The 27,883-nt window shown below is 41.1% G+C and overlaps 1 protein-coding gene across 1 annotated transcript; it reads right to left on the bottom strand.

Annotated features, from left to right (window-relative positions):
- Positions 1-1,171: 1,171 nt before the first annotated feature.
- On the bottom strand, positions 1,172-27,883 carry galr1a (galanin receptor 1a). Its single transcript, XM_069915688.1, has 4 exons — positions 27,730-27,883; positions 24,983-25,635; positions 15,459-15,524; positions 1,172-1,486 (listed from the first exon to the last, which is right to left on the bottom strand). The coding sequence occupies exons 1-4, from the start codon at positions 27,881-27,883 to the stop codon at positions 1,172-1,174; spliced, it is 1,188 nt and encodes a 395-aa protein (XP_069771789.1).

Below are 27,883 nucleotides of genomic sequence, written 5' to 3'. Positions count from 1 at the left end.
ATCGCTGGCACTATAACAGTTTTGCACTAAGCATGCTGCCCATCACAGATTCTTCATTTGGTCTATCAATTCCTCCCTCCTCTTTTTAACTTAAAAGTTCTCTGTTTGAATATTTCTTTCCTAGACTGACAAAGGATTTCTCTCTTTAAACACTGACTTTCTTTTTCCACAGCACCTGCCTCATCTGTTGAGTGTTCACAGCATTTTCTGTCCTTAATCACTATCTTTACATAATTTGGCTTATATGCAAATACAGGCCACACAGGAACAATGATTGATTTGGATATCTGCCTATACAACTGATTGAGCAACTAGAAACTAGAAGCAATTAGTGACAGGCCATCAATATTGGTATTGTTGCATTGGTATTCTATCAATTATTGTATTGGTATCAATATTGGTATTGGTGATGCCCTGTGAAAGATTTGTAACACTCCAGTGCACTGATAACTAATTTAATGGCCATTTTATGCATTCCTGAAGTCTGATTAAAGGACTGCTAAATTAACCTGTATTAACAACTTGTGCCTTTCAGGATATCCCAGGTACTTGAAATCTGATGAAAGAAATCTCAGTTATGATAAAGGAAGCAGGTCAGTCAATTACTTCCAGAGAACTCCTGAAAATAGCAATATAATGATGAACAGGTCTCTTTAGCATTGTTGACTGAATAATTAATATTGTCCATGATACCAGGACACACATCATCTGCTCTTTTTCCAAAATCTCCCACTGGATCTTACATTTGTACCCGAGAAACTAGAATGGCTTCAGTTTTGTGTTGAATCTAAAATCTAATCTAAAGACAAGACTTCCAACTGACCAACACACCATCAGCACTGCACTGGGAGTTTAAGTCTGTATAGTGTGCACTTGTTTCTGGGGTGGTATGTGAACCCACAACCATTTGATGCCAGAGGCAAGGGCGCTACCAATATATTATCTCTTTCCTGTCATCCAGCCACCGAGAATGGCATGTACTCTGAGCTGTCATCCAATTGGGTCCCTTAACATTCACTTCCTGTGTACTGGTGGAACTTTAAACCATGAACTTTGCACCCAAAAATGAACTCTGACCTCTAACAGAACAGCCTGTATGCCAAAACATGAAAATGTGTGACTAGTGTGAATATGATTACCACGATACTGGCTAACCTGCTCGTAACTTCACTCACTGCTCAGTGCAATTGGATGACACCACATCCGTTGCAGTTCGAAATTCCTTGACTTCATTCGGATGAGAGGTGGTGCAAACTTTGCATTTGAACACCTGCTGGTAGGATTTCCGAAAGTTTTCTGACAGGAAGGCGTAGATGATGGGGTTGATGGACGAGTTGCTGTAGGCCAGGCAGTGGGAGGCTATTCTGAAGACAAAGGAGGCGTCGGTCAATGGGAAGGTACCAAATGCAATCCACAAGTTCATCACATGGGTAGGAAGCCAGGAAATGCAGAAAACCACAATCACCACCAGTACCGTCTGGGCAGTCTGGAAAGAGAGGAACAAATAAAAAGATTTTTGTTCATTGCTCGACCCCTATGCATATTCTCGCTCTCACCTGCATATCCCTACTTCCTCAAGATCTGTAATACCACTGATTGCTCATACCACATTTCCATAAGCCTGATCAATGCATTGCTCAGTGAAGCTCTATATACTGGAGAGAGCCCCAATTAATAACTTGCATTTATATGTAGCCCATCATATCCTTTTCAGAACTTCCCAACTCTGTTATAATTTGTATTTACATACAGCTTTTCATACTGAAAAATATTCCAGAGCTTTCCAGGAACACAAAATTGGGCCCTATTTTCTGAAAATTCCCTCCTTACACTGCTTTTCCTTTGGGATGCCCTCTTTTAACCTCCTGTTTTGTCAAACCTCTGGTCATCAGCACCAAAATCTCAGTTAAGCGCCACAATGGCACAGCTGCTACCTCACAGGTCATGTGACCTCAGTTCATCCAAAACAATTTACCCATCTCAAGAAAAATGATTTTTATGAAGCACTTTTGTCAACTGTAGGTCATTCCAAACTCTCTCTCTGCCACAAAGACCATGCTGAATCTAAATCGGTGGTTTTCAAACTTTTTCTTTCCATTCACGTGACTCCTTAAGTGATCCCATGCTAATAACAGAGCATTTATGGCGTAGGGATTACTTAAGGTGATATGTGTACCTAATTGACTTGTTATGTGCACAGTTTCATAGCTCCAAAAGAAGTGGGCCAATGACAATTTTTCTCAAGCAAAATATTTCAGTAACAATTGGGTCTAGAGCAGTGGTTCTCAACCTTTCTTTCCCCATTCACATACCACCCTAAGTAATCCCATTGTTATGAACTGTGCGTAATGAGCAGCAATGGACAATTAACTAGTGTTTAATTTTAAACGCACTAATTTTATGCTGGTGTTGAAGCGTAGGCCTTTGAAATTTGATGCCCAGAATAATGTTGAACGGATAGGAAGACTGGAGTTGTGGCTGCTACAGACTCACAAGTTCTCCTTGTGTTGTCTTTGAAGAAATGTCCATCCACACACGCTGCAATCATAACAATCCTGATCCTTTTGTTGGAAAGATTCGAACTGGAGAGCCTACACAAAGCTTCCAAGACCCTAGCACTCCAAGTAATTTCACTGTTAGACACACTCAAAATGGAGCATTTTGCTTCCCAAAAGACCCTCCTGGCACAGGCCAATCCACCGAAAAGTCCCAGTCATTCCCAGAGGAGGCATTGCTCTGAATTCCACAAAATGGCTGGCCACAAGAGCTGTTTTCTCTTCAGCCATCAGAACGGTTCTCCCCTGCAAAATCACAATGTCTTCGCAAATGTATTGAATCTGGAACAGACTGTGAGAAGCCCTCCCTCAGTTCTTCCAGTGTATCGAATTGTTGCTGGGCTGTGACTTGTGATGGTGCTTATGTGAAATGTTAAATGTTAATTGTGACCATTCAGTTCCTCCTGTCTATACTATCCCTTACAGTGATAATCCTATTTTACTAAAACAGGAGCTCATAATACCTTACCAATTACAGAGCACCTATGGCATAGGGATTACTTAAGGTGGTATGTGAGTGGAAAGAAAACATTTGAAAAACCCTGATCTTAATGAAACTGCTCTATTGCAATACAATTAATATATGTTATACTTGTAACAATCAATATATTATTAAACGATGATGCAATAATGTATCTTCATAATAATCTCCCATGTGGGCCTGAGAAAGAAATTAGTTGAGCATAGGACAGTAATAGGAAAATAAATGTTTACACAAAATTGATGGCAAAACTCAGCAAGTCACACACCATTCTTTATGTAGCAAATATAAAGATATATAACCAATGTTGCTGGCCTGGGCCTTACCTCAAGGTATCATCAAAAAGCAGACAGGCATCTGAATTAAATGGTGGTGGGAGGGGAAGGGGAGGAGCCTTTCCTACATTAAAAAAAACTGCCAGACTTGCTAAGTTTCTCCAGCAATTTTATGTAAATTACAATCACAGCATATGCAGACGTTCTTGTTTAATTAGGGAAATAAATGAATATTTTTCTGCACTTCAGAATATGACTCAGAAACTACATGGTTCAATAATGTGGCAAGTGTATGATTTATCATGTACAAATCAGTTCAATAGACTGGATATGACAAGCAAACACTCCAAGAGAAAGGCCACAGTAAGGTAATCTCCTCAAATATATCAAGTACAGGAAATAGTTATCTCATTTATCTTAATGTGCTCCATCCAAAATTTAAGGAGTGACTGAAGTCAAATTTAACTGATTGTGAACCAGTAATAAGAGTGATTATCAATTCCATCACTAAAATGTTCAGATTAACTATGGTGAATATCATATCTTCTCCACATGGTGAAGTACAAAAGGGAAATACAGTTCGACATTTGGACCAGAACAATGAAATAGTCCATTTGATCCACATGGCTCATGCTGGTGTTCAGCACGTATTCCAGCCACTTCCTACTCTTCACCTCTGCCCACAAGCAGATCCATCTATTCATTTTCACCTCACATCATTGATCTTTAGCTACTTCCTCAGATCAGGAACACTTTGGAATTTACCATAAATGTGGCCATTGCCAGTGGCATTGTCTACAAATGAATAAATAAAAATCTAATGAACTTTCCCAAAATGTATCCCTGCTAATCAAGTTGACCACTCCCTGACCAACTTGCAACAGGATTGATTTGTCCATAACCCTTTACTTACTAACCTGTTATCATCTAGTTAAATAACAATACAATGTAAACATTCCTTATTCACATCCCTCCATATCTCTGTAACCTCCTCAAGCCCAAGATATCCCAGATTCTCTCATTTTAGAAGTTGGTCACTCCACCATTAATATTGAATTGTTTATGTGTTATGATTACAAGGATACACTGAAAAGCTTTGTTTTGTGTGCTGTCTAGGCAAGTTAACCCATATAACTCAAATATAACAGGAAATACAAAAGTACAGGGGATGCTGCAACTGTGGCAGAGTGCAGGATTTAGAGAAATAAACAGTTAAATGGTGCAAAGACATCATCTTTTACCAGAGATCCATTCAAGATTCTGATGACAAGGGGAAAGGAACTGTACGTGGAGGTTCAGGTTTTCAAGAACATGCATCTTCTGCCGACAGAACATTTGGTAGGAGGAGGGGGGATAGAAATATGGGACCTTTAATATATTTCAAGTTTCCCAAGACAGTGGTAAATACAAATAGAGTCGATTCAGCAGAAGTTGGTTTGCATGAAGGCCTAAGCTCTGTTCAAACGTCCAGCCATGTCTTCACGATTCAGTCACTGAATCATTGAAATATTATAACACTGAAGAAGCCCATTCAGTCCCTAGCATCTCTCCTGGCAGAAAGTGTGGCCCATTACCCACCTAGTCCCACCTTCCAGCACTGCTCTGTGATTTCCATCCTAAATCTCTTTTCCTTTTTTAAAAAAAATGTTCCATTTAATTCCAAAATGGGCCACCAAATTTAATACGCTATTTCGCAAAGAATAGGCAGACAGAATTTCTGCAGACAAAAAAGAAATCATAAATTAAAATAATGTATTTCTTGTTTTGATTTTAATTTATAGCATCTGAAGTTTTATTTGATTCAAAGACTTAATATATTTCCTTATCCCCTTCATATTTTACAGGAAAGCATCAATTTGCTTAAATAAGAAGGTACTGTAAAAATTGCATTTCTGATGTTGTGTTGAGTTTTACATTCTATAGAGTCATGCAGTATGGAAACAGATCCTTCAGCCCAACCTGTCTACGCTGAGAACAATGGCCCACTCACACTAATCCCATCTGCCTGTAGAGAATACTTTGTGTCTTCTGTAAAGAACCCTCTTCTAGAGTGATACAGAGAATGAAATGAAAAAGATGGCGGGAGAAAAAAAGCCCCTGCCAGATAAAGTCACTTGGATGTGTACTTAAGGAGACATGGGCTACAGGTGAGATTAGTCCGGATATATCCTTCTCCATGGACAAGATGAGCTGAATGGCCTCTTGTATGTACATTTTTTTATTCATTTCAAGGACATGGAGGCTCAGACTACCTGGGAGTTTAGCAAATCTTTTCCTGAAATATCTCCACTACTCAGTTATGCTGGCAACTCCCCAAGATTGCCCTAACATCTTTAAAGATTGAAAATTCACTCCTAAAATCATGGTGGAATCACAAACAGATTTAAAATAATGGACTGATCAATTTATTTTTTTTCTTGAAGAATATTGGAAACGTAATAAGTGAGAGCAGATTTTCCCCAAGCCTGCTCCTCCATTTAACAAGTGCCTGGTTGATCCCATATTTCATTCTCACATCCTGATCTAATCCACTAACCCCTCAATTTCTTTACTATCAAAAAGCTAAATATTCTGTCTCAAATGTACATGATGACTGAGTGCCCAGAATCTCTAGATCAGGAATCCCATTAATACCCATAAGAATATTGTCGAAAGCAACACTCTTCTGTTGCCAAGAGGTCCTTATGATTTCAGAGAAAGTGTTGTTCCCATTGGAGAAGCACTTCAAATAGACAATCTGCACTGCAAAACACCAGCCAACAATTGAACTTCCACAGCCTGAGATAGGAAATTCCAGGTTATTATTTTCAATTATTATTGCTCAAAAGTCTGTTGGAAATGGAATCCAGAGGATGCTATTTGGGGAAACGTAGCACATTTCTTAAAAGGGGTCCAACACAATATGTAGGCTACTCAGAGAGCCTTTACAGCCTGTAGAATCAACTGAAATCTATTCCAACATACACTTCTTATCTGTAATGGATTTTCTGAGCAAATAAAATAACTCCGTAGCAACTTGGAATTTCCCATCCCTGAAGCTATGGATTCTCAGTAGTTATGCACATTCATTGACAAACTTACAGGCTATCTTCCTGTTCTGTAACAGACCAAACAAGATGGCCCTTTTAGCCAATAGTAAAGATGGCCTGAACTCCATAGTTAATACATGGACTTTCATTTGCATCAACAAAATGTGCATTGCACATGATCTGTTGTCACCATCTGCATTCTCATGTTGCATGAGGGGAATTCAGGCAGAGATTAGCCAAGAACAGCCTCAGGATCACTGAAATGAGCATTTATAACAAATTTGGGTATCAGAAAGCTCCTTTGTGACTCAGCTGAACAGATTCTCCTACCACTTTTTCTTCTGTAATTATTCGTTCATAAGAACGTTTATGAATATCAGTTTTCAAATTTTCATTTTTAAATATACGATTTTAGAAAAATTATATCACACCAAAAAAAAGATTTTCTTGCCCATAGAGACTAGAGTTGAAAGTAAAAATGATTTTGCTAAATTTGTTCATGATATTTATCAAGAATTTTCTGAATCCTTTAAAATAAACAATGCCTTTACAGGCAACATTGTGAGTTGGCCCATTATCCCATTATTACTATGCCAGCATTATCTGGGAAGCATTTTCCATCATTATTGCTCATTATCTCCCACATGTCTACTTCTTCATGTATTCATACATCGTTTCTGGAAATCAAAAAGTAATTTACTGTATAGCCAGGTGACACAAAGTCAGGCACAATTTAAAGTACACAGTTAAATTTAAAGTAACCAGATCTGAGGACAAGCAACTAAGTTACCAAATTCCAGTCGTTTATCACTCCCTACCATTAAAAATGTTAAATTCTACTCATACACAGTGGTTATATGATGTAATGCTCTATTTAAATTTAGAGAATATTAGATATATTAAACATAAAAAATCAATTAATGAAATTGTGGGGCCATTCTTAGAATTTTTTTATAATTGGAAGAATTAAGAATTATTGTAAGTCTGATGGTTCTTTGCCTGTATTCTGTGGGGGGGGGGGGTGGTCACCAGTGGTTCCACATTATTGATTTCTCTTTTATTAATTTAAAATGGTAACCTTGATTAGAGGGAAGGGATAGATTAGAGTTAGTTTTAGTTTTTTCTCTCTTTCTTTTTTTACACATTATTTTAATAAATTAGCTTAGCATGGTCCAGATGTTATGAATCTATGTTAATAGAAATATTTAGAATAAGGTTGTTATATTTCTTATAAAATGTCTTAGTAAATTAAATTATAGAGTTGAAATATTGTATATGTATTTTCAGTAAGTTAGTTGTGGGTCACACACCAGTCACAGCATATTTACAAAGAACCATTGTTCTCAGAGAAGAGAGTTCATTCTCGGAGTGGCAGCATCTTGGAAAGACAGAGCTAATGGATCTAAAGTTGTTCTTAATTATTCAAGAACAATGGAGTGTTTGCTTTAGGACAGTTGAGGAATCCATCTGTTTTAAAACAAAACCGCTTAAACCTCTTGAAGAGAGATGAGGTCAGAGGTTGTTATGGATGTAGAGTGGTTTTGAAAAAGGAACAGAATTTTGGTAGAAATAAAACTGATAGCCAAGTGGTTTCCAAGAATTGGGACTGACCTCGCAGATTATGTAACTGTCACATGATTTGGAGAAATATATTATTGAATTCAGACATTTTTCGATCAGTTCAGTTTGGAGAGTACAGAAGTCAAAACCCTGTGACACACAGGAGTTGGAACCTTGTGAAAGACAGGGTTGAATTACAGTAATGAAAATCTGTGCTGTTGTGTATTACTCCTGGGAAGAGGGGGAACACAGAATCAGTGGCTTTTGAAATAAGGAAGACCACTTTGGTGTCGCTTTGGAAAAGAGGGCAGAATTCTACTGGGTATAATTTTGTATGGCCATTTCATTTAATCATTGTCTGGGTGTGTGAATTCATTGTGGAAGAAAATAGCCACATTCCCTGTCTCTTTGAAAAGAGGGCAGCTTCTTCGTGCGGGAAAACAGATGTCAAATTTTTCAGTAAAAAGATTTGGAAGACAGGAATTGTATTCTTCTTTTCACAGTAGGTAAATTGGTGGTTCAAAAGATGGTCACTTATATTTAAATAATCTCTCAAGACATCTCATCAAAAGAATTGTGAGTAAAGAGGCCTGAAGATATGATATTTATAATTATTTCTGAACTGAGAATTTAAGACCTTCAGGCAAGACTAAAATGATGCTGAAGTTTTTAAAATTGACTTTTCAGAGTGGGACTTTAATTACACACACACATTTTACATTTGTGCATATGAGGTTAAATTTAGAGATAAATTTGGGGATAAGTAAGAAATGTTGCATTATTGATAGTTTAATAAAAACTATCATTTTTAAGGTACCACTGGCAAATCTTCCATTGCTGTTCTTGTGTTAGTACTAACAGGGGTTGGTTAGTTCATAACACATGGATAAATTTAATTTTTTGGTGATATTACAGCCATTTTTGATGTAGTTTTATCTTGTTTTCCATTGGCTTTTTATGTGTGTATTTACTTGTATACAAATTAATTATTATGTAATTGTCAATTTTATCTTTATATGTTAAACTCAATAAAAATATTTTAAAAAGAAAAATGTTAAATTCTATCTGGTTCCAACAATGTTTGCTTCCAAATGCACATTCTAGCATTCAAGTACTATTTCCACTTCATACAAATGAAGTGGAAATAGCCCAAAGCTTGGCTAGTAGCTAGAACAGATACTATGTTCATGAATGCTGATGTTCAGGTAGAAATTGATTCAACCTGCGTGGTCACCCAATGGTTAAAACATGCCTCAGCATCATTTGAATTTGTTCTTGGGATTTCTTTTTTTGTTAGACATACAGCACAATAACAGGCCACGAGCCCATGCTGCCCAATTACACCCAATTAACCTACAACCCCATACGTTTTAGAGGATGGGAAGAAACAGGAGCCCCCAGAGTAAACCCATAGAGACACAGGGCGAACACAGACAGCACCAGATTTGAACCTAGGCCACTGGCGCTGTAACAGCATGCACTAACCACATTTTAAGGACACCATCCCATCCTCATCCAATTATCCCAATTGATTGTATCATTATTGCCGTGACTTTATCTAAATTGGGCATAACAATTTTCCCACATAATTGCAGTGAATTGAATGTAAAGGAAAATATAAAAAAAACATTGTACAAGTAGAGGTACTTCTCTCAAGTGTTTATGCAATTCCCCTTTGAAACATTACAATTGCCATAACTTCAACATTATTGAGATGTCCAACCACCCTATTGCTACATGTATGAAAGATATCAAATTAACCTCCTATTTACATCGTTATTAATTTCAGGGCTTATTCTCCGAGTGACTGATTCACCAGTAAAATATGCATTTACCACTAATTCCCTAAACTACGATGATTATTTTCCACACTCTATATAACGCTGCATTAACCTTCACTGCTCTAATGGATGGACTGCCATTTTATAAAGGTCATCTGGTAAAGCTGAGCAGTGCCAATATTTAGTTCTTCATCCATGATGAATGCTCAAAATTAAAGCTAAATTACATATATTGATAGAGGTATTTAAAATTATAAGCGATATAGACAGTAAATGGAGATAGACATTTTCCACTGAGGGCAGGTGTGATATAAACCAGAGGATATGAATTTATGGTGAAAGGCAAAAGGTTTAGGGGAAACATAAGGGGGAACTTCTTCACACAGGGAGTGGTGGGAGTATAGATTAAGCTGCCATCTGAAGTGGTGAATGTGGGCTCTATTTTAACATTTAAGAAGAATATGAATGGGAGGGGAATGGAGGGCTATGGACTGGATGCAGGTCAGTGGGACTAGGCAGAATAATGGTTCAGCACACACTAGAAGGGCCAAAGGGCCTGTGCTATATAACCACCTGAAACCATCCCAAATGGTTTGAGCTAAGTACTTTTTACTCATTAATTTAATGCAAGAAGCAAACTCCCTCGAGTGCCAGAGAACCATGCACAATGAAAAGCAGACAATATCGATTTCCAGTTTCATAGGAGGCTATGCAGCCCATCAAGCCTATGCTAGCTCCTATTTAGCCTATTCATTCACCCCTTATTTCCATGCCACCTACTCCTTCTCACATGTCCATCAAATCCCCCTCTGATTCTCCTATGACCCACCTATCCTAGAAATGATTTACAATTAACTCCTTGTTAATTTTTCATTTTTATCTCATCAAAAATATTACTCCCCTAAAAGTGCAGCATTCTCTCAGCATGCATTTTAGCCTAATATTTTAGCAGAAGTCCCTCAACTTAGCCTCGATTCTATAATCACTCTAGATGGATAAAAACTACAACCCAAGAACCCACCACTGACAAATTAGAGGGGAAATTAATCTCATTCGTCTGTGATAACAATACAGTGGACCACAGATTGGACTAGAAGATATTTCAGAACCAGAATATGATGGACAAATGATACTTCAATGTTCATCATAGGTGAAATTCCTTGTGGATATATCTAAAGTTCTCAGCTATACAAACATTTACAACTTGGGGGTAAAACGAGTAAAACACAGGATTCTGTTGACACTGTGGTTAAGAGTAAAAACATTCCAATGCTGGAAAAACTCAACAGGGCAAACAGTGCCTTCATGTAACAAAGGTCAATGTTTCAGGCTTAAGCCCTTCATCAAGGTGTGGGGGAACATGAGAGATGTCCAAACAAAAGGGTAGGAGATAATAAGTGGGGGGGGGGTGCAGGAAGTGGGGAGGGGGGGAACTGCAGGAAGTGGGGGTGGGTGGGGAGAAGGGGTTTACAACTTAGAGTGGATTTCCAATATGCACTACTTCAAATTCAAAGACAAAAATTCTTTGAGAGCTAAACGCTGTGATTGTAGTTTACACAAAAATGCTGGAGAAAATCAGCAAGTCATGCAGTGATCTTTATGTAGCAAAATATAACCAACTTTATGGGTCTGAGCCCTTCGTCAACGAACCAGCAAAAAGCAGGCAGGCACCTGAACAAAATGGTGGGGGTAGAGGCAGGAGAGGAGCCCAATTTCCTCTCTTCACCATTCCTCTGCCTCCTTTCCTCCAGCTCCCTACACCCTTCCCTCTCCAGAGAGCTATCCCCTCCCCAAGTCTCTTCTCACCTCTTTCCTCTTGCACCCTCCAACCCATATCCACGCATGACCTCTTGCCTGTGGCCCTGTGTTCCCCCCTGCCCAGGACAAAAAGGGTGCGTGACTTGCTGAGTTCTCTAGAATTTTTGTGTAAAAAAAAATTTAAGACGCGTGATCTGTCTCCAATTCTTATACATATTTGCTCATGGCTTTTAATGTTGTCATTTGATATCAGCTGACTTTGAACCTATGCAATTTAATATGGAACATTTGCAAGACTCAAACACAGACACACAGAAATCACCAGGCTTATCCAACCAATATCAGAAACATGTTATTCTTTGCTTACAGCTTATTAGCTGGCCACTTGTGCATGCTGCCACTAACTTCAAAATCCTGGTCATTCATTTTCACAAGAGTTCTCTCTTGAAAGTGTGCTGGTACATCAGCTTCTGCTCAAACAGAAGTCAATAATGTCCTTGAGTTCCCTGGATCAAAGCAGTGAAATTAAGTTTGTCTCTTTTAAATCCACAGCAATTAGACTTTGTACCCAATCAGCATAAAAGGTATATTTAGATATCAAAAACAGCCAAGAGCACCAACCTCCTGTCCACCAAAATTACCCATGCGAGGCACTGCCTCAAGAAGGTAGCCAATATAAGAGATCTGCATCACCCCATTCTTCTTGCTATTACCTTCAGGTACAGAAGCTAAAATCTGGCATGGCTAAGGTTCTTGCCCCCTCTTCCCACCAAAGCTCTTGATCCTCGCAAAATCACCCAAACAATAGGACTATTACAAGATAACCAAAGATCTGACTCCGCTACATTGAAGCACTGCCTTCCAACTCAAATTTTATTATTTATTTTATTTTCTATTCCTTTTATAATTTTTTTTCCTCTTAGTGGCATCTTATTTGTTAATGATATTCATGTTATCATCCAACTGAGAAAGACTTTTACTGTCCAACAGTAGCGAGCACCACAGGGCTGCATTCTTAGCCTCCAGCTCTACTCACTATACACCTACGACAACATCATCTACAAACTCACTGACAATGCCGCAGTTATATAAAATAGGGTGAAGAGTCAGTATGCAGGAGGAAGATTGGAAACTTGGCTGAATGGCACCCCCAACCTCACACTCAATGTCTCCAAAATCAAGAGACTAATTGTCAACTTCAGGAAGGGAAAACCAGAGATATATCATTCAGTGATCATTGGGAAATCAGAGGTGGAGAGGATGAGCACATTTAAGTTCTTGGGAGTCACTTTCTTGGAGGATCTTTCCTGGACCAAACACACTAATGTCACCTTGAAGAAGGCACATCAGTGCCTCTAATTCCTCAGGAGTTTGTGGAGGTCTGGTATGACATTGGAGATCCTGGCAAATTTCAACAGATATGTGGTGGAAAGTGTGCTAACCAGCTGGCTGCACGTAGTCTGGTATGAGGATCCATGAGCGGAAAGCCCTGCAAAAGGTAGTGGACACAGCCCGTGACATCACAGGTAAAACCCTCCCCACCATCTCAAACATCTACAGGGAATGCTACCATCGGAGAGCAAGCAGCAATCATCATGGATCCACATCACCAAGAACATGCTTTGTTCGCACTGCTACCATCAGGAAAGAGGTATAGGTTCAACAAGACTTGCACCACTAGGTTCAGGAACAGCTGCTCCCCCTCCACCAACAGACTCCTCAACAACAAACTCAATCAGGGACTTATTTGAACTTTATTGATTTTGTTTCACTGTGTTGCAGTTTGTTTACATTTCTTCATTATTTACATGTGCATGCTGAGTACAGTTTTTTTTTGCACAACACCAATAAGTGGTAATTCTGCCTCACCAGCAGGGTAAAAAAAATCTCAGGGTTGTACGTGATGTGATGTGATGTATGTACTCTAACAATAAATCTGATTGCTATCTGAAATCTACTTATCTATATGATGGTAAACTCATTCATTCATTAAGCCAATGAAAGAGTTTATTGTTTCTCTCCATCTACATTAACTCCTTTGGGCTTCAGGGTGAGGTGAGTATCAGGGAGACAAGGCTGAAGTAGCAGGAGGCTGAGGGAGTTTGGGTGGGGAGGATGGGGGGACGGAGTGGGGGAGGAGATAATCTTAAAATTTAATCCAGACCATTCAGGAAACATGTCAATAACATGGGAGTGAGAAAAATCAAGCAACTTTCCACACAATAAGCCATTGAATTTGGTTCATGAAAATTCCAAAACTGGAGATTCATAGAATTTTGGGCAAGGATATAAAAGATTGCAGAACCAAAGTAGGTTTATGTAGATCAACCTTGATCCAAATGAACCAAGAACATTTCAAGGATCTGAATACAAGTGCTCCTTCCAATGTTGCAAAGCTGTTGTTGCCTAACCTGTAAATTCAGTACTGTTTGTCACTGTTCTTCCTTTTCTAGCTGCCTCACCAATAACAAACGAAATCATAGTTTAAAACATTAACAGCGTCTCTCTATTGAATAAGATTTTGAAGCTGTTAGCCATTCTGCCATTCAATCATAGCTAATTTTTTTATTCCTTTAACAGCATTCTACTGCCTTTGCTGTCCTTTCTAAACAAGAACATCAATATCTACTTTAAATATACCCAATAATTTAGCCTCCACAACTGTCTGTGGTAATTAATTCCACATTCTCTTAACCCCCTGACTGTGGAAATCCTTCATTTCTGTTCTAAAGTGACATCCTTTTATTCTGAGGTGATGTGCTCTGGTCCTAGATTTTCTCACTACTCTGAAAAATCTTCTTGACCTTCACTCTGTCCATGCCTTTCAATATTTGGAATGTTTCAATGAGATTCTCCCTCATTCTTCTAAACTCCAGAGGTATCAAATTCACCTCTTAACCTTCTCAATCCTGGGATCAAAAATCTTCTATGAACCATCTCCAAAGCCAGCACATCCTTCCTTAGAAATTGGGTCCACAAATACTTGCAGTACTCCAAATCCCAAGTCTCTTTGCACCTCTGCTTTCTCTTCCCATTTAGAAAATAGTCTACTAATTTCTTCAATCTGCCAAAGTACATGATCATCCAATTCCATACACATCTGCCCAAACTTCCAATCTTGGAAGTAGGGTCCCTACTTCCTCAATATTACCCTCCCCCTACCTATCTTCGTATCATCCATAAAATTGCCACAACGCCATCAATTTCAATTTACATACAGTGTGAAAAGTAACGTATCCAAAACCCACCTTTGTGGAGCACCATTAGTCACTGGTAGCCACTCTTTGCCTTCTGCAAGTCAGCTAATCTTATATCCATGCTGGTACCTTTCCCATAATAGCATTGGCTCCAATCTGGTTCAGCAACCTGATGTACAGTACCTTGTCACTCAACATAAACAACATCCACCGACTCTCCTTTGTCTGTCCTGCTCGTTACTTTGCAAAGAACTCCAACATATTTGTCAGGCAACGTTTCCCAGAAAGGAAACCATGCTGACTTCAGCCTATTTTATGTTCTGCCTTAAAGTACTCCAAAACATCGTCCTCAATAATGGATTGTGGAATCTTGCCAACCACCAAGGTTAGGCTAATTGGCCTAACATTTCCTGTCTTTTACCTCTTTAGTACCTATTAAGGAGTGCCTTAAAAAGGAGAGTTAATGTAGGAATTCCCAAGTCTAAAATTTAGAAGGCTGAAGATATAGATACCTGTGATAGAACAGATTCTATTACCAGTGTGTCTATGTACAGATGGTAGTGTAGGATGACTGTGATTGGCTGAGAGTGTAGCCACACCTACTGGCAGGTCTTAAAGGATTGCTCCTCGCCAGACCAGGTCATTCTGGACTGGTCGACCTATTTGTGATATGCTCCAGTCTTTTAGTTTATAAAAGCCTTGGTTGAATCAACAAGTCTTTGGTTCTTCGACGTGCTCTGCAGTACCATTAGAGTCAACGATGTACAATGGGCCAGAAATGAAGGAACTACAAGGTCTTAAGATGAGAAGACAATATCTTACCTTCCTTTTAGAGGATTCAGACTTCTTTGAAACATTGCGGAGTTTTTTGCGCAAGTGATTCAGGACCTGAAAGCAATACAAGCATAATCATATCTAACACAGATATCCAGAAATGTAACTAGAATCATTCAAAACAAAGTAAGGCGAATCTACAATAAACTCAACAGGAATACTCAGCTCAGAAAACATTTGTTGAAAGGGATACCGAGCAAACAACTCAGGTCAAAGACCTTGCACAAAACTGGAGCATGATAGCGGACCACATTGGGCAGCATAGAACCAAAGAAATTAATGAAATACATCCCCTTCTTTAGCCCTTTCTTCAATTAATCACTTATATCCCTTTGTGCTCATCTCCACTTTTCCTTAACAATATTCTGTTTGCAAAGAAAAATATTTATCATTTTCAGCATCTGTGCATGTTGCTTTTGATTAACCACATTTGCTTCAAAATTATTAATGTTTTACCTCTCAGGCAAGTGGATCACAATAGCTGAACAGTAAACATAGCAGGGAAAGAGGCCATTCAGCCCAACCAACCAGCCCAACCATTCCACGACTCTTCTTCACTAAATTTATCATCAAAACCGCTCTTCAAGTGTAAAATAAAAACAGAAAAGGCTGGATATACTTGGCAGGTCAGGTAGTATTGGTGCAAAGAGAAACAGATTAATGTTTCAGATCATAGACTTGGTGGTTCCACTATTTTCTGTTTCTATTTCAGGTTTTCAGCATCCTTAAATAGCGATTGGCCCAAGGATTGGTGTGGGAGAAGTGAGTTCCAATTTGTGGGAAATTGGCACCAGCATTTGGGAAAGAAGAAACTATTCAAAGGGGACAGAATCCATCTGAATCATGATGGGACCTGGATCCTGGCAAATTACATAACTAGCACTGTGGACATGCTTTAAACTAAATAGTTGGGGGGGAGGTGGTGAGCTCAACAGATAGGAGAGGAAAGAGTGTGGATAAAGTAAAAGCAAAAGTTACTAAAGAGAAAAGTGAGAGTAGAGGAGATAAAGTCAAGTGTACAAGAGTCAAAGATTACAAGATTTTAAAAGCCCAATGGGTATAAGGGCACTTTACCTAAATGCCCATGGTATTCAAAACAAGGTCAGTGAACCTGTGGCACAAAAATGTACAAAGGGGTATGATTTAGTGGCTATTACAAAAATGCAATTGCAGGGTGGAAAGAATTGGGAATTAAATATCCCACGGATATCAGGTAATACAGAAAGACAGGCAGGGAGGTAAGAAAAGTTGGGTAGCGTTCTTAGTTAATGATGAGATTGGGGCAACAATGAGAGATGTTGCAATATCTCAGGAGCAAAATCTTGAATCCATTTGAGTAGAGATTAGGAATAATAAAGGGAAAAAAATCACTGGTGGGATTTGTCTATGTGCTGCTCAGTAATAACCTTACAGTGGCCCAGGTAATAAACCAAGAAACTCGGAGGCATGTAAGTAAGGATGGAACAGCAGTTATAGTGGAGAACTTTAACATGCATCTAGAGTGGGTGAATCAGGTTGGTCGAGGCAACCTTGAAGAGGACTTAATGCAATGCATGTGTGGTGGCTTTCTTCAACAGCATGTTACTGAACCCACAAAGGAACCTGTGTCTTGGATCTGGTCCTGTGCAATAAGACAAGTAAAATTTGAAATCTTGAAGTTTAAGGATCCTCTTGGAAAGGGTGATCACAGTGTGAGTGAGTTTCTTATACAAATGGAAGGTACAATATTTCAGTCGAAAACCAGCATTTGGGAAAGAAGAACAAGGGAAACTACAAGGGGATGAGGGAGGAGTTGGCCAGGTAGACTGGGAACACAGGCTATGTAGAGGAACCATTGAGGAACAGTGGAAGACTTTCAAAGAGTTTTTCATGGAGCTCAACAAAAGTATATTCCAATTAAAAACAAGGAAAGCAAGGGTGGGGACAGCTAGCCTTGGAAAACTAAGAAAATAAAAGAAGGCATCAAACTAAAAGCTCGTGTGTACAAAGTTGCCAAGAGCAGTGGGATGAAGAACATTGGGAACACTTTAAAAAGCAACAAAGAACCACAAAGCATGCAATAAGGAGAGGGAAAGTAGACAATGAAAAAAGATGAGCACAAAATATAAGAATGGACAGTAAAAGTTTTTATAATTATATAAAGTGCAAAAGAGTGGTTAAAATGAAGGTTGGTCCCTTGGAAGATGAGAAGAGGGATTTGTAATTGGGTAATGAGGAAATGGCTGAGGCATTGAATGATTATTTTGTGCCAGTTTTAACGGGCTGAACTACGCTAAACAATGAACCGGCTCACGGAGGTTTGAGTTGGCAAGAATAGGAAGCCATGGAGTACTGGGCTTATTGCCAATTGTCAGAGATGATGTCATTTCTGGATCAAGTGTTGTGAAAGCTGTCGGGAGCATGGGTGTTTTAAAAATGCTCAGAGTTGAGTAACTCAACTACAATGACCACAGTGGTCACCCTGATGGGCCCAATCGGCAACTTGGACCCAAGATGACCGAAGAGAATGTTCAGAACATGGTACCTTTTGAACTTCAAAAATCCAAATAAGGACCACTGGTGTTACTATCATCAGATTTGGGGTTCTGCCACCCACCATTGCCGCCCACTTTGCTCACACCAGGGAAAGACCCGGGCCGGTCATCACTAGTGTCTACAGCAGCTGGCCATTGAGACAACCTTCTCTACCTATTGGACTGGCATTTCCTGGTAGACACAGGAGTGGAGGTTAATGTTTTGCCTCCTACAGGCTGGGGCACTCATAATGGAATGTCTGAACCATCCCTTACTGCTGCTAACAAAAGCAATATTAGAACATATGGGGTCTGGACTATTACACTAGAATAAGGCCCTCACCGATTTGCATGGACATTTACGTTGGCTGATGTATCATAACCTCTGCTAGATGCAGATTTCCTACAAGCTAATGGTCTTTAGTGGACCTGAAGGGAAAGAAGTTGGTTAACACCAAAACATTTGAATTGCTCGCCTTACGTCAGGCCACTCTGCCAGCACCTCATTTGTTCTCAGTTATGTTCTCCTCAAATGAGTATGCCAAGATCTTAGCAGAATTTCCAGCCAGTCACCCCGCAGTTCTCCACTGTTATGCCCAAACACGGGGTCTAGCATCATATACCCACGAGAGGAGCACTGCTCCACGCCAGGGCTCGCAGGAAACCTCTGGATAAGCTGCGAATCACAAAAGGAGTTCCGTAAAATTGAGGACATAGTGTGTTGTTCAAACAGTCCATGACCATCTCCCTTGCATATGGTATCAAAGCTGCCGGAGGATGGAGACCATGTCAATATTTTCGCCAGTTAAACGATCTCATGACAGCTGACCCAGTACTCTGTTCTGCACATCCAAGATTTCACCACAAACTTGGATGGTGATAAGATATTCTCCAAAATTCACCTGATGAGGGGATATCATCGAATCCCAGTCCACCCTGACAACATCCCAAAGATGGCAATCATCACACTATTTGGCCTTTTTGAATTTCTGCGTATGCCTTTCAGATTAAGAAATGCGACACAAACTTTCAAGAGACTTATGAACTCTGTGGCTTCAATTTTGTATTTATTTACCTTGACGATATATTGATCACCCGCCACTCTCGTCAAGAGCATGCCCATCACTTATGTCAACTATGACTATGACTAGATGACTATGGTCTGACCATCAATCCGGCTAAATGCCAGTTTGGCCTGTCCTCCATCAGTTTCCTTGACCATTGGATTGATCGGCACAGAACGCTGCCACTCCCCACCAAAGTGGAGGCCAAACACAGTGAAAGGACTACAAGAGTTCGTTGGCATGATAATTTTTTTTTTTTAAACCATCGGTTTTTGCCATCAATAGCCTGAGTAATGCAATCCCTTTTCTGATTTCTTTCCAGGCAATCCAAAGACCTGGAATGGGATGAGGAAATGACAGTCGCTTTAGAACAAAGCCAAGGAAATGCTGGCCAATGCGACCATGTTGGTGTACCCTCAACTCAATGTGCCCACTGTTCTCATAGTTGATGCATCCAGCACAGTCGTCGAAGGCGTGCTGGAGCAACTGATCAAGGGCAATTGGAAGCCGTTGCCTTTTTCAGTAAGCACTTGAGACCTCCTGAGCAAAAGTACAGAGTATTTGAAAGAGAGCACTTGGCCATCTGCCATTACAGGTACTTTCTTGAAGAAAGATTTCATCATATTCACAGACCACAAGCCCCTGATGTTTGCCTTTGCTAAGGTTTTGGACCCATGGTCAGCAAGGCAATAAAGGCACCTCTTTTTTATTTCAGAATATACCACATCCTTTCAGCATATTGCAGGGAAAAAGAATCACGTAGCAGATGCGTTATCCTGCACATCAGTCCATTCATTTCATGCATAGCATAGACTATGCAGCTCTTGTGGCAACACAGCAGGACGATGAAAATAGTGGCCTACCGTATTGTAGTATCTGATCTTAAGTTGAAGGACTTGAGATTCAGACCTTCAATGGCTACAATCCTATGCGACATGTCCACATGGCAACCTTGACCAATTATACTTGTTGCTTGGAGACACCAAGTTTTTGATGCGATACATGGCCTGGTGCACCCTTCCATTCGAGCCACCACCCAACTAGTAGTAGGAACATTTGTATGGCACGGCCTACAGAAACAAGTTTCACACTAGGCCAGAACTTGTGTACAATGTCAGACCTCAAAAACACAGCAGCATGTAAAAGCAACACTCCAATCTTTTCCCCTAATACACAAGCATTTTGACTATGTACATACAGATGTTATGGAACCACTGCCACCATCGTGAGGTGCCAGGTACTTTCTGACGAAGGTTGATAGGTTTATAAGGTGGCCAAAAGCCATACCACTCTCAGACACCACCACGTCTTGCACCAGAGCATTTATCACGAACTGGGTGGCTCATTTCAGGTTACCTGTGGACATAAAACCTTAGACAAGGGTGTTCAATTCACATCAGTGTCGTGGATGGCACTAGTCTGGCTACTCGGCAACACACCACGGAGTACCATCCGCAGTCCAACAGCCTTATGACTAGACACCACCGCCATTTGAAGTCAGCTCTCATGGTGCACCTCAAAGGCCCCGAATGAAATGGATGAGTTTGCCTTGGGTGATGCTAGGGATTCATACAGCACCAAAAGAGGATCTGTCTTCTGATGAGCTGGTGTACAGTGTGCCACTCAATGTTATTAGGAGTTTGTGCCAGCAGCAAGAGGACAAACGGATTCACCCACACCACTCCAAACATGGGTACGTGAGAAGTTGGGACATTGGCACCTGTTCCTACCTCAAGGCATGGTTCAACCACTTCGTATATCCCAAAGGACCTCAAGAACTGAGAATATGTATTCATACAACGGGGCATGCATCATGCCCCCTCTTCAGCGTCCATACGAGTGTCCATTCAGAGTGATTCGGCATGACGGTGTAACGTGTGTAGCAGGCGAACGGGGTATACACAAATGGGATCATCACCTCTTAACTCCGGTTATGGGGGTAGTGGAGGTGCTGGTGGCAGGCTAAACAATGAACCAGCTCACAGAAATTTGAGTCAGCAAGAACAGAAAACCCTGGAGAACAGGGCTTGCTGCCAATAGTCAGGGATGACGTCATTTCCAGGTCAAGTGTTGCAAAGACCTTCAGAAGGGCGGGTGCTTTAAAAGACATGCATCAGAGTTGAGTAAGGCAGTTGATCTGAACTCAACTATGACTGGTGAGTTTAGTTCATCACTAAACAACCACACGGTATTCATGGTGGAGGACAGGTTTATTATGCCAAAAACAAATGTTATGGATGTGATAGGAGGTGGGGACTAAAAAACTGGTACTGAGTAAACTTGAGGGTTCTAAGATAGACAAGTCCCCTGGTCCAGATGGAATATATCCCAGGATATTGAAAGAAATGGCAGGAGTTATAGTCAAAGCTTTGGTGATAATTTAACAAAACTCTCTGGACTCTGGGCAGATCCCAACAGACTGGAAGACAGCAAATGCCATGCGATTCAAATGAATCGGAGCAGGACCTTCATCTATACTATCTCTGGCAGTTTGTTCCATATAGACTACACTGTGTGGGGGAAAAGTATTCCCCAATCCATAATATAAGCCTTCACTGGCAAGGACACTCAACTCTTCCTCCACTACATCAATGACTACTTTGGTGCTGCCTCATGTACCTATGATGAGCCCATTGACTTCATCCACTGCCAACTTCCATCCTGATCTCAAATTCACTTGGTCCATCTCTAGCAACTCTCTCCCTTTCCTCGATCTTTCTATCTCCATTTCGGGAGACAAACTCTCGACAGACCTCTTCCATAAACCCATCAACTCCCACAGCTTCCTCGATTACATCTCTTCCCACCTTTTCCCCTGTAAGGATTCCATTCCACTCTCTCAATTCTTCCTTCTCCATCGCATCTGTGCGCAGGATGAGGAATTCCATGCCAGATCTTCAGAGATGTCCTTCTTCAAACAACATGGCTTTCCCTCAACCACCATCAACTCTGTGCTCACCCGCATATCATCCATTAGCCGCACATTGGCCCTGGCCCCCTCCAGTCCCACGCACAAGGATGGGATTCCTTTGTTCCTCACCTACCACCCCACCAGCCACCACATCCAACACATCCTCCTCCACCATTTATGCCACCTACAATGTGATCCCACCACTAGACACATATTCCCCTCTCTGCCTTCCGCAGGGACCGGTCCCTCCTTGAATTCTTTGTCCATTCCTCCTCCCCACAAATCATCCCCTTGGGACCTACCCATGACCATAAGGGATGCTCCTCCCTCAGCACCATTCAGGCCCCCAAACAGTCCTTCCAAGTGAAGCAGCATTTCAATTGTGAATCTGCAGGGGTCATCTACTGCATCTGGTGCTCCCAATGTGGTGTCCTCTACATCAGAATGACTGGACGCAGACTGGGAGATGGCTTTGTATTTTTTAAGTTTTAAAAATTTATTATTACCTATTTGGAAATAATGTATGATAAAATAATATCAAACAATTCTAAACTTTAAAAAAATATATAAAGTCTAACCTGTAATCCTTGACTTGGCACAAAGCTGATTTAAGATCCCCACTCTTAAGACATTTCAGCATGGACTGAACAGCTTCCTCTGAGGAATTTAATGAGGCACCATGCATACTGGATTCACCTTTGAGAGGTTCTGCTGCTATGAGAGTTGAAGCTTCCTTCAAGTTATTCCTCAAATCGTTCAGCTCTTTTGACATATTCAATAGCTCTGGCATTGAACTGACTACATGGATCTGTCCAATTAGTTTATAGTAGGATTGAAAGAGCAGTAGCAGCTGAAAGTGGAGTTTGTAGAGTCTTTGACACAATTCAAGTTGCTTACCTCACTGGGAGCACTTTCTCAGCCTCTGCTTGCTGAAACCTCTCAAGACAAAGCCTCAAAGTCCCACTTCTTCATATATTGTTCCTTGCTTGGCTCCGTAAGCCATAATAGTATGGATCTTCCAGTGGCCATCCATTTCAATTCCCCATCCCATTCCCTTGCCTACTTGTCTGTCTGTGATGCCACACACTGCCAGACTGAGACACCCACAAATTGGAGGAACAACACCTCATTTTTCGACTGGGCACCCTCCAGCTGTATAGGATTAATATCGACTTCTCTGGCTTTCATTAAATCCTCTCCTCCTCACTTCCCCTAGCTCTGTCTCTCCATTCCATGTCCTTTAACCCAAACATGATAAATTCTTAACTCCTCCCTTATCATATCCAATTAACACCTTTGGTTGGTCTAGATTTTTACTCCAGTCAGCATTGTCTGAATTCTGAGACTGAGATTTCCTGTGCTGGCTTGTCAGGCCCGAAACGTTGGCAATATGGACACTGAAAAAGACCAGCTGAGCCCCTCCAGTATTTCAGTGCGTTTTTAAGTATCCCCTCAGATCCATTGTAAATATTTCTCCCTTGATTTTAAACCTATCAATCTTGTTTTAGATCCCACTATTGGGCTAGGCCTCTGATGAACTTGCATACAAGGTCACCCCCTCGGCCTCCTAGGCCCCAGGGAGATGTTTTCGTCTCACCAGCCTCTCCTTATTGCTCATGCCCTCCAGCCTCAAGGAAGAGCTTGGGTTACAAGGATTAAGTGGATACAAGAACCAATAACGTCTTGCTCTGTGATTTATGAGTTGAAGTGGAAATAAGAAGATTCCAATAAAGAGCGGGAAGTGTGTTCATTTTGTTAAATCAAAGCAGTGGCTAGAAAGCCAAAAACATTTTAGCACACTATATTAAGAGAGACTTGGGGATAGTCTAATTTAAGCAGGGACAAAAGATTGTTAAATCATATTTTCAGCAATAATTGCTCATTTCAGGGGAGAAGAACTTGCACTAGTGCAGTTATTGACATTGAAATTAAACCCAGTGGTCTTTCTACTCAAAGGTGCGAAAGGCTTGCGTCTGCCTGCCAAGTGCAATCGAGATCTTGCTGATTTTCATGCTGCTAATCCAAGAAGATTAATAGAATATGGAATAAAAACAATTGTAGCTCTTGTATTGTGCTCAGTCCTGAAACAGGGTCTCAAAACAAAATGACAACCATCCCTTCACTTGCACAGGAGCTGACTGTCCCAATGAATTCCTCCAGCAGTTTTTTTAATTTTTTTTTTTTTTTTTTTTTTTTACACACTCCAAATTACAGAATTTGTATTCTCTTGTTTGATAATGTTTGGTTTGATAATGGCAACTCGGAGATGATTAACAACATTGGAATATGCTACATAAATGGAGATTATTGTTGTCAACTGCTGCAGGAGCTTAAAACAAGACCTCAATAACACTCTTCAGGCTGCGATGCACTAATTGAGACTCGACCAGGAATGCGAGTGAATGTGGATGATTCATCCTCTTGGTGCTTCAACCAGCTAAGCTACATCACCTTACTTCCAATCATACTATCACAAAGGCAAGTACAATCGGTGGACTGTTTTACACAAGGGATCGCGAATGAGAATGCAGGAAGAACGAATATATTGTGAAGGTAGTACCAGGTCTACAGGCAAAAGATTATGAAACCTCCAAATCATCATTAGTGGGGCAGATTGCTCAATGAATTTTCAGCAGATACAAGGTCATTTCCAGACCCGTGGAATCAGAGCTTTTCAAACACCCAGCCAGCTACCTTGTTGTGAGGGCAACATTTCTGGCAGCAAATTCCAGAGCCAGTGCATCTTCTCATAACAATTAACAACAATCATACCAGAGCTTCCCTCCTCCATCCCTCCTGAGCTTTAACATAAACATCCCAGATTCAAGGATTCCTGCTCTTAAATGAGCCTGTCATGAGTAGAAGATGGTGCCCTTACTGTACTCCATAGCCTACATGTTGCAACATTGCACCATGCACTCTGACCTACTCTAACGTCTTATTATTGCAGGATGAGCCTGGATAGGATGCAAAACAAAACTTAAAATAAAACCTCTCAGTACACGACAATAACCAATTCAATACCTTGGCATAGCAATAGCAGATGAGAAGCAGAGGCAGCAGATAGCCAACGAGGAAGGTGGCCACTCTGTAGATCTGCTTGTGTAGCCGAGCAGTCCATGTCTCCCAGCAGAAGGGACCGTGGCCACCCTTGTTCATCAGCCTGTGGTAATAGGCTTCGGGGGAGGCAGCGGCCAGCGAGAACAGCCAGATGAGGAGCACGCCGATCATCGTGCGCCTGGCCACGCGAATGGTGGAAGACTTTGTGGAGTGGACAATGGCGATGTAGCGATCCACGGCCATTGCGGAGAGAGTGAAAAAGCTGACCAGCATCGAGACGGTGAAGAAATAGTGGACAAACCTGCACATAAAGCCCCCCAGGACCCAATGGGGCAGGATGTAGTAAGTGGCCTGGAAGGGGATGCAGAAGAGGAGGTAGGAAAGGTCGGCGATGCTGAGGTTGAGGATTAAGATGTTGGTGGTGCTGCGAGGCTTGCCCGGGGAACTCCGAGCCAACACGATGATGACCACGGAGTTGCCCAGGACCCCGAGGCAGAAGATGAGGCTGAAGATAAGGGTGATGATGAAACCGTCCACGTCACTCTGACTGCCCTCTCCGGCTGCCTCGATACTTTCATTCAGCCCCAGATCGCTTTGGTTCTGCTCCATGGCCACACCTGTGTTCGAAAAGAAAACACAACCATACCGTTAATGCTTCCAGTAATTGCAATCTTTCCGATGTATTGCACCGTTAATGCTTGTGTCAAGTTGTTCGAAGTTGGAGCGGTCCAATGCAAGTTAAATCGTCTTCCAATCCTACTTAAATTTGCTTCGTTTCCCCATTACATGCAACTCCTTCTAGGCTTATTAATTGTTATTTCCCCCCGTCATTACATGCAACTCCTTCCAGGCTTATTAATTGTTATTTCCCCCCCCCCCCATTACATGCAACTCCTTCCAGGCTTATTAATTGTTATTTCCACCCCCCCCCCCCCCCAATTACATGCAACTCCTTCTAGGCTTATTAATTGTTATTTCCCCCCCTCATTACATGCAACTCCTTCCAGGCTTATTAATTGTTATTCCCCCCCCCCCCCCCAATTACATGCAACTCCTTCCAGGTTTATTAATTGTTATTTCCCCTCCCCCAATTACATGCAACTCCTTCCAGGCTTATTAATTGTTATTCCCCCCCCCCCCCATTACATGCAACTCCTTCCAGGCTTATTAATTGTAATTTCCCCCCCCCCACTCCAATTACATGCAACTCCTTCCAGGCTTACTAATTGTTATTTCCCCCCCCCCCCCCATTACATGCAACTCCTTCCAGGCTTATTAATTGTTATCTCCGCACCCCCCACTTTTTAAACTCACTCAGTCGCTCTCTCTTTCTCTCTCTCTGTCTCCGTTGTCTCAGCACAGCGTAGAATCTGCTCTGGTGTCGTGCCTCCCCTCCCGACCCTTATTCCTGGCAGTCTTCTGTATTTCTTCACTTCACCCTACAAGGTGGAGATTTTTTCCTCCCCAACTCCTCTTCTTCTAGGTTTCTGTTCTAGGGGCTGTAATCAGTGGTAGCGATTTTCATTTGCACACAGCCTTTTAAACAGTGGCGTCGGGACTGCAAATGAAGCGTCAGTCTCCCGAGCAAACTCCTCCTCGCTTCTTTCAGTGTGCAAGACACCCCTCTTTAAGCTAATCCTCGCCACCCAAAAGTTATCAACCCAGACTTCCTCGGGCTAAACGGTAGGTATATGGGAGGAAAGGGCTAATTTCCTCGACTGGAACACTATTTGCTTTTGGAATCACTTAAACGCAATTCAATATTTGCTGACGTTTTGCAGATCAAACCCAATTAATTGAAAAGATTTCTTGAACTGGGAGGATTCCATTTAATGAGAGCTGTGTGGGAAATGACTGAACCTTTAGTGCTAAAAGACTTATGTTAAAAGAAAGGGACAGAGAGGGTCAACGTGGATAGGCTTTTTCAATTGAGAGTGGGGGATATTCAAACCAGAGGCCATGGTTTGAGATTGCAGGGGGAAAATTATAAGGGGAACATGAGGGGAAATTTCTTCACGCAAAGGGCGGTTGGGATGTGGAATAAGCTTCCGGCACAGGTTGTTGAAGCAAGGACGTTATTTACATTTAAGGAAAGCCTGAATAATTACATGGAGGGGAGAGGATTGGAGGGATATGGACCAGGTGTTGGTCAGTGGGACTAGGAGGGTGGGGATTTGTTCCGGCATGGACTAGTAGGGCCAAACTGACCTGTTCTGTGCTGTATATGGTTATATATGGTTATTTACATTTATATCATACAATTGCCAGTCTCTGGAAGCTCTGGAGCTAAGTGTATTTTTTTAATATAAACAGATGCTGGAAATCTGAAATCAAACAGAAAATGCTGGAAACAGTCAGCAGGTTAGGCAGTATTTTTGGTGAGAGAATTGGTTAATATTTCAGATCCCGGGTAAATGAAAGGTAAAACATCATACAGCCTTCCCCCCACTTCCCATAGTCTCCTTCTCTTCTTCCCACTGCATAAGAAAACTATCCACCCTGCCTATAGGCCAGTCTCTTCTCCTTCCTTCATCAAGAAGATTGTGAGATCACACCTTCAGATTCAAGAACAGTTTATTTACTGTTGTCCTCAGTCTGCAGGGTTTACTGTAGTAAAATGATGTCTTTGCTCTGTTCAAATTGAACTCTCTGTAACTCTGCACTTTGGATTGTGTTTTTAATTGCTGTTCTGCTTGTAAAATAAACCTCACTGTGCATGTGACAAGAAACTTGAACTTGGGGGGCCGGGGGGTGGGGGTGGGGGTTACAGATCTGAAATATTAACTGAGTGTTTCCAGCATTTTCTGTTTTAAATTCTGTAGGGGTGCTGTCATTGTTGCAACCACAGCAGCTCTTTTTCCACAT

The sequence above is a fragment of the Narcine bancroftii genome, chromosome 2 (genome assembly GCF_036971445.1).
Source record: "Narcine bancroftii isolate sNarBan1 chromosome 2, sNarBan1.hap1, whole genome shotgun sequence".
NCBI classification, from domain to species: Eukaryota; Metazoa; Chordata; class Chondrichthyes; order Torpediniformes; family Narcinidae; genus Narcine; species Narcine bancroftii.
This window is presented reverse-complemented; position numbering and strand designations above follow the sequence as displayed.

Coding starts and splice junctions, on each gene's coding strand:
- galr1a (XM_069915688.1), bottom strand. CDS start 27,883: ATGTGGAAAAAGAGCTGCTGTGGTTGCAACAATGACAGCACCCCTACA. Junction 25,636..27,729: donor AGTTTCTTGTCACATGCACA/GTGAGGTTTATT, acceptor TTTCGAACACAG/GTGTGGCCATGGAGCAGAAC. Junction 1,487..15,458: donor CTGAATCCTCTAAAAGGAAG/GTAAGATATTGT, acceptor CTCTCTTTCCAG/ACTGCCCAGACGGTACTGGT.